At 35.8% G+C, this 15,098-nt stretch overlaps 1 protein-coding gene across 2 annotated transcripts in view; it reads right to left on the reverse strand.

Moving 5' to 3' along the window:
• The window catches only part of prpf40a (PRP40 pre-mRNA processing factor 40 homolog A), a 36,753-nt gene extending 22,366 nt beyond the window's left edge, over positions 1-14,387 (reverse strand). For both annotated transcript variants that reach the window (XM_079617643.1, XM_079617642.1), the window contains exons 1-8: positions 14,205-14,387; positions 12,854-12,994; positions 5,692-5,775; positions 3,188-3,215; positions 3,083-3,105; positions 2,869-2,913; positions 1,812-1,922; positions 3-123 (exon numbers count right to left, since the gene is read on the reverse strand). In XM_079617643.1, coding sequence (XP_079473769.1) covers positions 3-123; positions 1,812-1,922; positions 2,869-2,913; positions 3,083-3,105; positions 3,188-3,215; positions 5,692-5,775; positions 12,854-12,994; positions 14,205-14,207 — 556 coding nt within the window. In that variant the 5' untranslated portion in view covers positions 14,208-14,387. The remainder of the gene's footprint in view (positions 1-2; positions 124-1,811; positions 1,923-2,868; positions 2,914-3,082; positions 3,106-3,187; positions 3,216-5,691; positions 5,776-12,853; positions 12,995-14,204) is intronic.
• Positions 14,388-15,098: the final 711 nt, after the last annotated feature.

The following is a 15,098-nucleotide window of genomic DNA, read 5'->3' on the forward strand; positions in this document are numbered from 1 at the left end:
ACCCTCCAGGTCCTCCAGTTCTTTGGGTTTTGTCCAGCGAGACTCTTTGGTCTGTGAGTTATAGTAATAGGGCTTTCCGGTGTCTGACTTGTATTCTTTCCACGGGCACTTGGACAACATTTGCTGCAAAACACAAATCTCTTTGAGTTTGTTTCAATTTACATTGAAACACAAATACATAAGTATTTATCACAAATTAGGATATTCCTGCAAATAAACTTTTTGATATATAAAAATTTAACTTTGTATTTCCACCTAGTTTAATGTATATATTTTTTTATGGAAAAAAAAGATCAGTTGGGTTCAGCAATTTGTTTGGTCTATACTACAAATGTGCATATTAATGCATGGATTTCTGCAACATTGCTCCAATCTTAAGACTCTTAAAAAAAAAAAAATTTGTTAAGTCATCTCTCCCCTGTCAGAAAATCTGTTAAGCACTTGGTGGATTCGTTTCACATTATGTATGAACAAAAGCCTCAATTCAAAACTCTGTCAAGCACAGACTAACTAAACTAACTATGCTATTTAATATTTTTTTATAGTACTATAATAACTATGGGGCATTAGACTCAAAAGCAGAATATGCCTTATAGGGCAACTATTATGCCTCTTTTCACACGATGTAAAATAAGTCTCTGATGTCCCCAGAGTGTGTATGTGAAGTGTGAGCTCAAAATACCCAACAGATCATTTTTACAGCATGTTTAAATTGTCACTTTTTGGGGCTCAGAAAAACATGCCGTTTTAGTGTGTATCCCTTTAAATGCAAATGAGCTGTTGCTGCCGGCCCAGAAGGCAGAGTTTCAAGAGCGTGCGCTCTGTCAGGACAATCTCATCTCACAAAATGATAATATCAAAACAGAAACTCTTAGTAGTGTTCATTTCGACCCCGGAGTCGGACAATAATGCCCACAGAGCCAGAGAGTATATGTTGCATGTAGATAGAAGAACAGGTTAGAGTTAAGTTTAATTACGGTTCTAACATATTTGTCATCTGCTTTTATCCACTATTAATACAAGCCTGCTGTAGCGGACCACGTCAGAATGATGGCCAAGAATATACTGATATTATAATATACAGGTTAATTAAGTTCATTGTACATCACACAAAAGATAAAGCGTTAGTTTTACTCCAGCAAATCACTGTAAGAGCTGAATAAACACAGTATAAGTGCGCATTAATGTCTTATCTATAAATTCTCTCTCCCTTTCATTATCATCAACATACACAGCGAAGTACACAAAACACTCGTTACAACTAACAGTGAACAAATATATACACACCTTTTCAAAGGGTGCTTAATAAACTGGTAAACTACTTTACATCCGTAAAATGACTCGATGAGCTGTTGTAAAGCGCGCGTTCTCACTTTAATTTCTGCCGTGATCAGTAACGTTAGGCCTATCACTCCGGAGACTGTAAGCTGGATCACGAACAGTTGGTACAGATCCATCCTCGAGTAATAACGGGAGTAAATGAAGACTGCTATGTTCATTCTTACATCCAACAACAAAACACCTCAATCGCTTGGGACACATTCTGGTCTACAGCTGCTCCGGCATCGAAACAATGGCCTGAGAACGGCTTGTTCTGGGACAGTGCAAGCCGTCTGTCTCAGACGGGTGGATTTTTATCATTATAGGGTGGTTGTGTACACACTGCCAACACACATTTATATTCAAACTTAATGTAAAAGTGAATTTTGCATAATATGTGCCCTTTAAGAACATAACCTCCTGAATGAGCAGTAATTGGCAGATGAAATATGACTGTGTAAGCGAGAAAGGTGTGTTGACCTGTTTTTTACCTCTGCAGGTGATTTGAGTTCATCTGGTTTCTCCCAGGTGGATTGTTTGGTCTCTGTGTTGTAGTAATATGTTTTTCCATCCAGTGATTTGTGCTCAGTCCATACTGACTTCTGCAGGAGACATGAATACTCATTACATCATTAGTCACTAGTCGTTTCATCAGCTAAATCCTGCAGTCATTAGTTTAGTTGTACAAAACCATGTATGAACATTGCTTATTCAAGCATCAAAAAAGAAGCAAAGGCATTAAAGTATTATAAAAGTTGGAAAATAAAAGTTGCCCATAGTCAAGTCAAGTAATCTTCATTTATATAGCGCTTTTAACAATGTAGATTGTTTCAAAGCAGCTTGACAGAGATAAACGTATAATTTAAGGTAACAGATTGTTTTGGCTTTATAGCGGTTCTTGAATATTATTATTCTCCAGCTAAAGTTAGTTTTGATTGATTCACTTCCGTCGAAATTATCATTAGTTATTAAATAAGGGGGCCGCCAAGACGACACTGTTCTCTCTACGCAGACTTTAAACGTGAACCTGAGATAAACGCTGATGGCGCTCACGTGCACATCAAGAATTTATTCTATAGTTATGGGTGTTTGAATACACGTGGGCAGGTTTGTAACTCCCTACAGACCATGCCTAAACAAAATACTTGTCTTGCCTATACATTTTGATACAGAATTTTATTTTATTGTATCACTTCGGGGTAAATACGCGAACCAAATTATATATGACAGTCTCCTGAAACCATATAATGGCTTTGTGTGACAGCAAACTGATTCCTGGCTCTCCTTGGAGAATTTACGAGAGAAGCAGAGATGTCCAAGTTGTGAATGAATCAATCAGAACTACTTGATGAATTGACTCATCCAGTTACCGTACTAGACTGGTCTGAATGATCCAGCCATGAATCAAACCGGTGTGCTTTACGAGTGACTCAATCCATTCCATAAAGTGGTTTTATACTTTCATGTGCAATTTTCTTTTTTAACTGTACTTTAATTTCAGGCAAGTGTCATTTTCGACCAATAAAAAAACAGTTTGTTGTGTCTTGCCTTTTTCGTCTGTTCATCAGGTGAAGACTCAGTTGATGTGGTGCTCTAAGAGGAAATAAATTATATTTCCATGTTAAAAGTTTTATTTTTTTGTCTTTGATAATATCATTGTGTATGGCTTGTGAATTATTGAGATAGGAAAATAAATTGTATACATTTAAATCCAAACAATAATTATACAATATTAACAATGTGTTTGGTTGCTTGTTCTTACTGTTGTTCCGGGAGCAGCTGGCGCTGAAATAGAACAAAAACACTGATTACACTAAGAAATAATAATCAACAATATGTTTATGACCAAAAACCATTTATCTCTTACCTGGAGGCTCAACTGGACTCACACCAGGCTGAGATGGACAAAGGAAAGAGGGTTCAATACACAAAATAAGCTAATAGAATAAACATGTGTGTGACATCTTTTAAATGACTTGAAACTTCATATAATCTATGAAAGCTCTGTCATTAATTGTTGGAATTAAATTAGTCCATGAGCAGATCTAAAGATATCAGAGCTAACTTCATTAGCAGTGTCCTTAACCCAAATTGCAGGAAATGAAAATTTTATCTGACTGACAGGGCAGTTTGACTGACAGCTCCTGGAGCGTCAGCTGGATTCTGCATCTGATCAGATGTCTTCATCTACAGCTCAAAGCCTGGCGCTAATTATTACTGATGCTATCAATATTTAATATGGTTAACTAACGACAGGCTGTTTGATGCTTAATATAGCTGATTACATGAAAGCAGATCTTAATCACCACTGACTGAGGAGGTGTGTTCAAAATAAAGAACTGCACATGTATGGTTAGTTTGATCTTATATATACACTGAACTGAAACTGCCATGTTGTCCTTTCATCCATATTCACTAATGACGTAATGCTTTGACAAGCAAATGAATTAAGCCACTCTAATTGAACTGGGCTGTTTCGTGTTATTGGTCAGATATTAATTTGCTTTCCACGCATTTCTCTCAAATTAAGAACTGGTCACAGTTAATGTCTAGGTACTTCCTTTTAAGGACATTTATTTTTACATTTCATTTTGTGAAGTACCTAGACATTAGCAGTGACCAGTTCTTAATTGTTGTAAAAAACTGATGTGTCAATAAAACTAACATCCTTATAAGGAAATGTATTTTTACATTTAATTTTGTGATGTTAGTTTTTTTTTTATAATGTCTGGTAATTTTTGTCAGGAAACAGTCAGATATATAGCTCAAAAGGTTTTAATTGCCTGACAGACATCAGAAAGTCTCCTTGCAAAGCTGGATTACTGGATGTATTTTGCTAAATAGCTACTTGCTTTTACTTTTTTCAGACATGTCATTAGGGCAAAAACAACAATTATGCTAGCATTTAGATCTGATGACATTCTGGCTGTGGCTTTCTCTGCTTCTGAATGTAGCAGCTGCCATTGAGATTCTGTTAAGAATAGATTTATTGCACAAATATTTGGATCAGATTGGGTACAAGTTTAGGGTACATAATATAAACTGCTTTCAGAATCTAAATTCACATTACACTCATTTGGACTGAAGAACATAAGTGCATGCATGTAAACAACATAGGCCGACATAATGAATGTTCTTTTTGGACTGAGTTATTAAAGTTACAGTACGTTTGGTTCCTAACGATCACTTGATAGGGGTCATATTCTAAAATGTAACTTTGGGATCAAAGACAGTTATGTTGTTTTTCACTCTCTCTGAATGCAGCTCAATACTGAAAATGCTATTCATTTCTATTGATTTTTCACTGAATTATGTGATCTGAAGAGCTTGAAACATTGTAGAGAGCGCGGTTTTCTTCCGTGTGTGTCTGTTATGAGTCAGAGAGCTCATTCGCTCACAAGCTGTCAATCATATTATATATCCGGTATACTACCTCATTCTGAGTTACGTACATAAACAACTGAGAGACACGTTTCGACAGTGATTCGCTTAGCACTCTGTGTAAGGGCCTTCAGACAGTGTGTGATTACTAAATTGAGTTCGCTTTCAAGTCTGCTTGCTCTTGAACAGAAAAATGATGTCAACATTACCGTCTTGGTGAGTATCCTAGCAAACATAGTAGGTTATGTCTCAAGTGAATGTAAACAGTTGAGAAAGACGACACATATGTAACAGTATATTGGATGCATGCATTATGTCTTAAAGTGACAGCAGCCTAATATTTTTGCTGCTGTCTGTGTTTTTTAAGTTAATCAAACAACAAAAGAAATCACTCACTGCTCGACTGAATAACTTAGTAAGTCTAAGGATTAATCTTTATTTAATTTATACAGTGAATATCATATGCAGTGTTATTTTACATTTGATTACTTTAAGTTCTGTACCTGAAAACTACAGTTAGACCTACCTGAAAAACACTATTTTATTTTTTATCTTTATCACGGTTTATTTTTATCTTTTCTCAATTGTATTTATTTGTGCTATTTCTTGTAGTTAGATTTTTTGACAGTCCTTTTTTCCTGACCATAGCACATACACAATCGTACAGAAACCATGACCCTAAAACCTTGATACAAACCAAACAATGAGTACCGGTAATTTGAACCATAACACCCCTAACAGTCACAAAGTGTGCTGTAGGGAAGGAGACGTATCATACACTAAAATAAATGAGATCAAGCTGATCTTTTTCTGCTACTATCACTCATAACACGTGGATAAGTGCTATAAAAAAATGGTGTTGATTCTAAATTGGTACATTTTGCCACTTTGCAGTGTGTTCATTAGGGTTATTCAGAGACTGCTGACAGCATGTGAAGGTCTATATTTAACCAGCACTGATGGAATAGTGTGATAAACAGGCCAGTTTACCGGTCCTGTAGGCTGGATTGATGCAGCTGGGATCCGGGGAGGCATCATCATTCCTGGTATCATTGGTGGCATCATGGCTGGCATCTAAGAAAAGAGTTATGAAAAATTAATGTGAACTGCTAATTTCCTTCCTACACTGCACACGGGGAGAGGATGCGCTGAAAGGAGTAAAAGCACATCTTGTGCTCTGTATTCTCCAGTCCCTGATTACAGTGTGAACCTCACATCCAAAAACATCCACTGACACACCATTCACCTCCTCTCTCACACACAGGTGGAGCACCAGGTCCAATACGACAGCACTACTGCAATCATATCAATGATTTATGTCTATATTCATGTTTAAGACACTGCACTTCTCTCATCTCCATGTTAGCGTGAATCACATAAAAACTTCCAAGAAATGTTAAAATCATTTTTCATCCCATTATCAAAAGAAATAAGTAACTGTATTTTGGATCAATAAAACAAAGCCTAGGTTTAGAGCCTTTTTTAAAATATGATATTTGCATGACAATTGTGCACACCTCAACCCTCCTCATTACTATAGCACAGAGATCAATGAAAATCAAACTGTCTGGGAACAATTTTTTAAAAAATAAATGATGCTAACGTAATGTAACAGTTTAATTTTGAGGTGAAATATGACAAGAACATTTGTTTTTAAGTTTTACACAATAACTATAAATACTAAAGGTGATGAAGTCTTAAAATCCCCCTGTAGTCAATAACTTTATCCCTTAAAACTCATCGTTGATCACCAAAATTACATATTTAATTGCTTCTTGGTATTACATTTTTTTTGAATTTACACCTTTGCCTCATTAAGTATACGCGGTTCTATTAGGGATGTGAATTTCTGTCAAAAATGCCATTCAACAATCGAGGAGCAAAAGTCGAATATCGTTCAAAAAAATAAACATAAAAAGCACACTCACACAATGACAGAAAGGGAGGCCAATTTCATCTTTAGCGATTTGTCAAACAAACTGTTTATTAATTGAACAAGTAACATGATCTCCTTTTTTCACATAGTAGGCCTATGGTAGGCTAATTGGAAGAAGAAAAAACTAAGCACGACAGTCTGTTTGTGCATCGCCAAACCAGATGCTCATTAGATCAAAAAATGTAATAAATGCGGTAGGATATGTCAATGATTTTATGCGAACTTGCCTTGTCACGAGGTCACGACAATGCTCTTCTGTTGTTTGTTTACACTATGTACACAACGCAGGGAGCCTAGATCACACAGTAGGGGGTTTCATTCATGTTAGCGACATCTTGTGTCCCTGACAGGAAAATGCCCTTCAGCGCGATCTGTGACAGTAGGCGTGCCGTCAATTATGTAGAACACATTGGAAACGGGAAAATATAACGATATTCGAAAAAGCTATTTTATGATCGAATTTCGCACGCAGTTCAACTATTCGAAGATTGCGACTAATCCATAAATTCTATCAATATGCAAATGAGCCGCCTCCACTCACACATTGATCTGATTGGTTACAAGGAAGTTTGTGACGTCAGAAACACCAGCGATTTCAAACCGTGTTTTTGGGACTGTCTTTGGTTCTCTGCAGTTTTAAAGAGAAAATACTCAGCAGTGGTGTTAACATGTGCATTTGTACATGGTTTAACACCACATAGACATAACTACATTAAAAGCTTGATTTTCGTCACAGGGGGACTTTAAGAACGATAACTCATATTAGCGTCCACACTAAATAACATTGTTTATTATAAACAACACAGAGAAGTTATATAGTCTGCCACTTTAAATCTTCAAGCTGATTCTCACTAGCTGTCAATGTTTTTACTAGCTCATCAGCCAGAATATAAAAATATTCTAAAAGAGATTCCAACAATACTGTTCCTCTGTGTCATTATAGCTGTGTGTGGACATCCCTATTCTCATAGCATCAGAACGATTATTAAAACTTTATAGTTTAAGTTAAAGCCCAATGTTGCATTAAGCATAATATTCTTTCTGTAGCAAAACATGCATGACAATAGCAGTAAGGTCGGACTTTTTTTTTCCGATTAATCGATTTTTTAAATGTGGTCGATTCAAAATCGATTCTCAAAGGCCAAAAATAGATTTTTTTCCATATTTATTTATCACCAAAAAGCCAGTATTAGTTTTTCTACAGTTGATAGGCTTGCAGCCTCCATGTTACATCTAACGCTGTGAGATTTTATGTTAGTTTTCTCTTAAACATAAAATATGTTTTGATCATAACTAGGGCTGTCACTTTTGAGAAAAATCTAATTCGAACGGATATCAAATACCAGCCTATGTATTTGAATATATTCGAATATCTATTCCCATATTCCCCCCCGTGCGCGCGTGCGGAGAAAAAAAAATAACCGTCAGTCGAAACTTTACTAACAGTTTGACAGTCATAAACAGGACTCCCAAAATTACACTTGACTCATATCTGCAAATAAACCTTGCCTTTACATGTGCATCTGCACGGTGCCGACCGGTTGTGCAGGAAAGTATGCAGTCATACGATGTTGGACGCCTGGCGATGCTCTGGCCGTCTGCTGCGTTTCTGGGGCTGTTTAAACCAGACACTTCATGCGTTTTCTCAGATCGGATAGCTATCAAAACGATTCCATTTACACCTGGTCACATAGGCCTAAATGTGGTTTAAACCGGATATAAGTCCGATCTTCAATTCCCGCGCTATATGCAGATTTAATGGATTTAATGTCACCGAAAGCAACAGATATGAGCTGCATTTTATTGATCATCAGCTAACATCAAAGACTGCAATAAGAGAGAGCGGCAGCCCTGGTAAGATCATTTCGTTTCTTTACTTTTAATGAAGATTATTATTATTGTGTGTTAAAGCGTCTGCGACTTACTTTCACTTTGATTTGCGATAGTTTGCACATTGGCTTGGCGCTTGATGAATAGATCATCTGCGGTGATACGTGTTGCAGCGCGCCGTCATATCGGACTATAACATAGCCTACAGCCTGTAACACGCTTTCAAAATAACACGCTTTTTTAAAATAAAAAGCAAACGGTCTAATCATAGACTGTAAAAAATGCGCTAGACATGGCACTTTAAAAACCGAATAGTTTATTTGAAGTTCGATTACGGATATTTCACGTCATGTTCGAATGCATATTCGAATATCGAATAAAAAGTGACAGCCCTAATCATAACTGTGTGATCAAGGCATGCGAGCGACTCTTCTGACTTGTCCAATTTTCAGCATCAATTTTTCATCTTGCATCAAAATCCTGTCTATTCATTGTATGCATTTGAAGTTGGGTTTTAAAGTACCTAAAATAAAAAGTTTAATATACAGGTTTGTTTAATATACTTAATTTCTTTGTATTAAATCTATATGCATTGAGTCGAAACGGGAATCAAAATCGAATTTAGAATCGAGAATCGAAATCGATACCCAGCTCTAATTGTGAACTAAGGACTACAATGATGTCAACCCAAAATGGCCAACCTCTGAATCAGCCAATAGTGAGCCTGCAAAAGTCACAGAAGCATGACACAAATAATTTAATGTAATTATAATAAAATCTTACAATTATTACATTAACACTATTTTATTTAAACAATGGATTTGCATTGCGCAAACTTATCCAAAATATGGATCTGTATATAAGTTTATATCTGTAAATTACCCCACTAATAATGCCCGGAATGGTACCAAACTTCTACAAGTAGTACAAAATCGCTCGAGGTCATGGTGCAAAGGACCCTAGGTTGAAATTACTCCAAACCATCCCTTTAAGACAAAAAATGTACTCTGAGCAGCTTTATACATACAGCCCCTGGTCTAGGTCTATTACGTTTCTCCCCTTTAGTAACCTTCCCAAAGTGAAGGATGCAAACAGAGAAACTAAGAGTTCATATAGAAAGTAGTACCATCCGCTAGGGATGTAAACGATTAATCGACGATTGATTAATTGTCAATAATACATTTAATCTATACAACTTCTTGATCATCGATTAAGCAGGTTCATGCGCGTACGCGCATGCTGCTCAACCGCGAAATAAAGTGAGCGTGTTTTGTTTGGTATACACATTCATTATGACTATAAGTTTGCGTGTTCATTCGCAGCCTTTTGTTTTGTGCAAATGTAAGTTGTAATATTGTTTATTTTGTGTATGCCTATCTATATCTGATTTATCTTATATTGGATGCATCCCTTGAATTAGCGCTGTAGTAAAGCGTGATCAGCTTCAGCGCGCGCAGCTCAAACGGCACTGCACGACTAATAATAACTATTGGGAGGACTGTCATAGGGCTGGGCGATAAAACGATAACGATAATTATCGCGATATAATTTTTCTCGATAAAACGATATCAAGAGTTCGATAAATGTTCGATAATGTTTTTGCGCCAAAAGCGGAACGAATCTCATTTGAACCGCGCGCGCCACACGGACCGTTATCCGCTCGGCTCAAAGTCCAAACGGCAGCGCGAGCGCGAGCTCACTAGAGCAGACGCGTTTACTCTGATCGGTCTCGGTCACTAGATCCAGTGAGAGCGCTTGAATTCAGCGAGGAACACAAATGTCTCGGTGATTTAAACCGGTTTAAAGGCAGATGAGACCGCACTGATGAACAGGAGAAACACTGTGTGCGCAACGATACAGTCAGAAGCTTTTCCGTCTACACATTCCCATCATTTAACACGGATTTAACGTTACTGTAACGCTAGCCTAGTAATATTAACTGCATCATGAAATGTGGGATATATATATATATTGAATTGTATAATATTATTAATATAGACATTGTATTAAAGGACTAATGGAATATAATTACAGTTTTTAATAATGTATTTAGGCTAGCTGCTACTGGTTTTCATAAATACCATAGAAACAATAAAGTTACATTTTATCTGTGGTTATCATGATCTAAATGCATGATGCTGGATGACCAATGGTTAATTTTAATACAACTAAAGAATATTACATTTTACCAAATAAAAATAATGTTGTTACTTTTTTTTAACAGATGTTACTGTTTTTGTTAATGAACATAAATTGTATAGTAAATCTGCATCCTAACTCAAGCTAATACTACTGAAATAAAGATATTTATTTTGTTAAGGAAAAATGTCAAATGTTTGAATGTTCGTGTTTGTCATGATATGTTCTGACAATAAAGAGTAGTTTAAAAACACAACGCTCTGGTTTCTACAGCTTTCACTTAGGATTACAAATCTGTCTTTAAACTTGAAATAAATAAAGATTTGACATTTATCGATAATTATCGATATCGACTGATATAAAAAAAAATATCGTGATATTTTTTTTTGGCCATATCGCCCAGCCCTAGACTGTCATATTACATAACATTATAAAGAGAACTATATTGTAATAAAACATTGTGCATTATTTGAGTTTAGTTGCCGTGTCGGGTTGCTCCAGGAAAAGCGCGTCCACAAGAGTCATTCTGAATGAATGGCACGTAACTTACTTCAAGTTCACTTCATTTTGTGCAGAAATAATGTGTAATATTATGTTTATTTTGAATATATCTGATTAATCTCATATAGGATGCGTTTCTTTGAGTTAAAGAACACGCTAGCAAACTAAGTGCTCCAGTTTAACGGTATTCATTCAGCGCGCGCAGCTCAAGCAGAAATGCACGACTAATAATAACGATGAATAATTTGGGACTGACATGAGAACACTAATTGTATTAAATCGTTGTGAATGCATTGGGTTTAGTTGCCGTCCTCAGTGCGGTGTTCAGGGAGAGCTCGTCCACAGTCACACACTCTGCACACATCTGAGGCGGCGCTGGTGACGCGTTGTATTAGTAGTAGTAATTATATTGGATTATTAAATAATTTAATTAAATAATCAATCACATCGAAACATTTTACAATCCTTCTAGCCCTTTATTTAGATTAAAAACATTCTCATTCATTTGGTGAGGAACATCGCGTTTTGGGCCGGATTTGCCGACCCTGTCACGCTGTTGGCCATCACGTCAGCGGACGCATATGCAGTATTGAGGCTAACGATTAATCGATTAATTGATCGTTAATTTAAATGGCGATCGATCATGGGAATTTGTGAAAATTGACATCCCTACCATCCGCTGATTGTTTTAACGTCTATGTGCGATGCAAGGCATGGCTATATGTTGTATCCCCAGAATTCAAATCATCGCACAGGGACAAATAAATAAATAGCTTAAATAAAACGCACATCGGCAAACCTGAACTGACTAGGCTACTGTACAATTTTATCATTGTAATAAAAAACACAATTTGGCACATAATTTCAACATGCCTGCTAATTAATGCCTATTGCACTTTATTTTCTTTGCAAAAAGAAAGCTTTTTAAAGATTTATTGTACAAAACAGAGTAAGTCTTCTCTACGAAATGCACATTTCATACGGATAACATACAGAGAGTAGTCGGTTTCTTTCTCGTTTTGAATTTTGTTTAAAAGACATTCCAAGCTTCCTATTTATTTCTCGTGTCTGTGAGGCAAGTAGCCTGTTCATTTATGAGACAAGCTCCAGTTCACGTGCAATGCAGGAGATCGCACTGGCGCCTCCGCGTCCTCATAGTCTGCTATATTTGCTTCTTATTGATTAAATCCAGGCAATTGGTTGATAAAACAGTGATTAAAATTAAGATACAATTTATACAAAACGAAATTCGATTTAAAGAAAGGCTCTCAACCAAACAAAATATAATAAAGTGGTCAAAATCATGTCTGATTTTCTGATCTAATCGGTTTACCGCTATACCACGGGAATTTCTTGCTTTTCAACCAGAATTTAATGTGTTTAAATAAATGTGTCATGTTTGTATGACAGCCACCATTTAAATGTTTATTTCAAAAAAAAATAATGGAGTAGGAACACAATAACATGCGTTACTGTATTTGGTAATCTCTGTTAATGTTAGTTAATAAACATACATCTGTTTATTGTTTGTTCATGTTAGTACACAGTGCATTAACTAATGTTAACAAATACAACTTTTGATTTTGTACCACACTACACTCTGATTTGGGTTCTTTAAATATTAAAATGGATAATATTTTACATTCAATCTAGTCCCTCAATGACACACAAAAACCTTTTAAAAACACAGCATCCTTTCAAAACAAAATCTGACTGTCATAAGCAGTGTTTGCTATTAGTTCTTACCTGTCCCATGGGTGGAGCTCCCATTGGGGGCATCATGGGGGGCATTATTCCCGGGGGCATGGGGGCCATGCTGGGTGGCCTCTGACCCATGGGTGGCATTCCCATTGGAGGGAAGTGAGGCGGGATTCCTGGTGGCCCCATCTTTGGAAAACACAAAAAAAAAAATATGAATTAGTGTGAACAGAGAGAGCATTACAGATAAGGCTTTCCAACACCAACTTACAAAGGGCAGGGGAATTCCTGAAGGTGGAACACCAGGATAAGGTGGTGCTTGACTGGGGCCACTATTAGCATCAGTCGAGGACTGTTATGAACAAGAGAGTCCAGTAACCACAGCCCTGATAAAGATGCTGCACATCACTGATCTAAAGTCTGATGATGTGTTCCCAAGTCTAATGACAGAGCCAAGCTTATATGACCGTCAATGTCAGATGTTTCTTGAATAGGTCACTCTAACCAACTAGCATAATTTCTACATTTACAAAATAAATGTAGATATTTTTTTTATCTTAAAAGACAGAAGTTATATATATATATATATATATATATATATATATATATATATATATATATATATATATATATATAAACAGTTATTTAAATGTATTACATACACACACACACATTTCAGTTTACCTGATCAGTTTTACTTACCGGTATTTGTAAAATGTGTTATATATAGAATATAGATTAATTGCACATGGGACAATTGCTTGTAAAGTGGGAGATTGATTTTGCGCTGAATAGGATTGCATTTAATTTCGTTGTAACAAGTTACTCTTTTGCATAAATGACAAATAAAGATTGTGATTCCTAACCACATTACTGCCCTTAGCAAGCCAAACACATAAGAACTAAATTAACAATCACTCAAACTTCACTAGTTTAAAATAGTTTTATGAGAGTTTATCAGGGATAAATCGACTATCAATCGTCGGCCATCAATGAAAACTCAAATCACTTATATCAGTGTGATTAAGTTGATATTCTCTAGTCTAATAATTTTATCAACACCAATGCAGTCAGCTCAAGGAAACGGATATCCAGAAACAAACTGCTTACAAACATAAATGTTTAACACAGTCAGATATGTGTCATTGTGCTGTAAAATTCACAATAATAAATTCTCATTCAAACACACATTAGCTTTAGCTTTAGCATCAGTCACTCATACACATTAGCTTATATGCTAACCAAGCTTTATTTTGTCCATAATATACCCTTTACTTCAATACAACCGTCTGTAATTCAACCGAAAACACAATTCTATGTTTAAATGTGTAATTCGTAGTAGCTAGAATACACCAGTATTATGTTTATGTGAATAAACTGTGTATTTTCTTGGACTCACCATGATGAGTTGAACATGCAGCGGCCCTGCGCGAGACAAAAACCTACGCTCTGATTGGCTGCTGCGCGCCGGGTTCAAACTACAGCAGGCGTGTTTCAGTGCAACCACACTGAGTAGGACGCGCGCATATGCGAGTTCGAAGTGCAGGAAAAAACACTGGAGTGCTGCGCAAGAAATACGCAGATCTGAAGCCTGAGAGTGCAAGTGAGTTTTTATTTTATTTTAATAAAAAATAAAGAAAATAAAGAAAATGTAACAAATACATAACAACAGGAACAATAAAAAAATAAGACATATTTCACAAAACCAATACCAATAAAATAACTAAGAGCCAGAGGGGAAGACAACAAAACAAACAAATAAATAAAGTGATACAAGGTTAAAACATTTTGACAAAGATTTTTATTTTATTTTAAATTATGCCCATCAATTATAACCTACCAGATAATTTGACAGTAGTGGGATTTTAACCAATAATTTGCATTTGTAAATAATAAAAAAAAGTATCATGAATAGATTAACAATGTACTTGCTATGCAAATTTGAATTGTGATAAAGAAAAATAATATTAAAGGTGTTAATACACATTCTGACATGTGTTGTTGTTTTTTCTGAGAGATACAGAAAAAAGCTTTAACACAAACACATTCACAAAAAGATGTAGGCTACAATTGTCTTTTCTACATCACAGAAAGTGCATTCATTTTCAATGTTTCGGATATATTTTTTGAGTACACTATTACAAGGGTAATATTACCTATGTAATATTTTAAATGTGACTTCATTTATTTTGTTTGTTAAATTTCCCCTATTACGGATTTTTTTAAATTACCTTTCATGTAGTGTGTAACATAGGCTAAATCTGAAAGTGCACCGTATATAAATGTATTGCCT

This window comes from Phoxinus phoxinus, assembly GCF_949152265.1.
Source record: "Phoxinus phoxinus genome assembly, chromosome: 7".
NCBI lineage: Eukaryota > Metazoa > Chordata > Actinopteri > Cypriniformes > Leuciscidae > Phoxinus > Phoxinus phoxinus.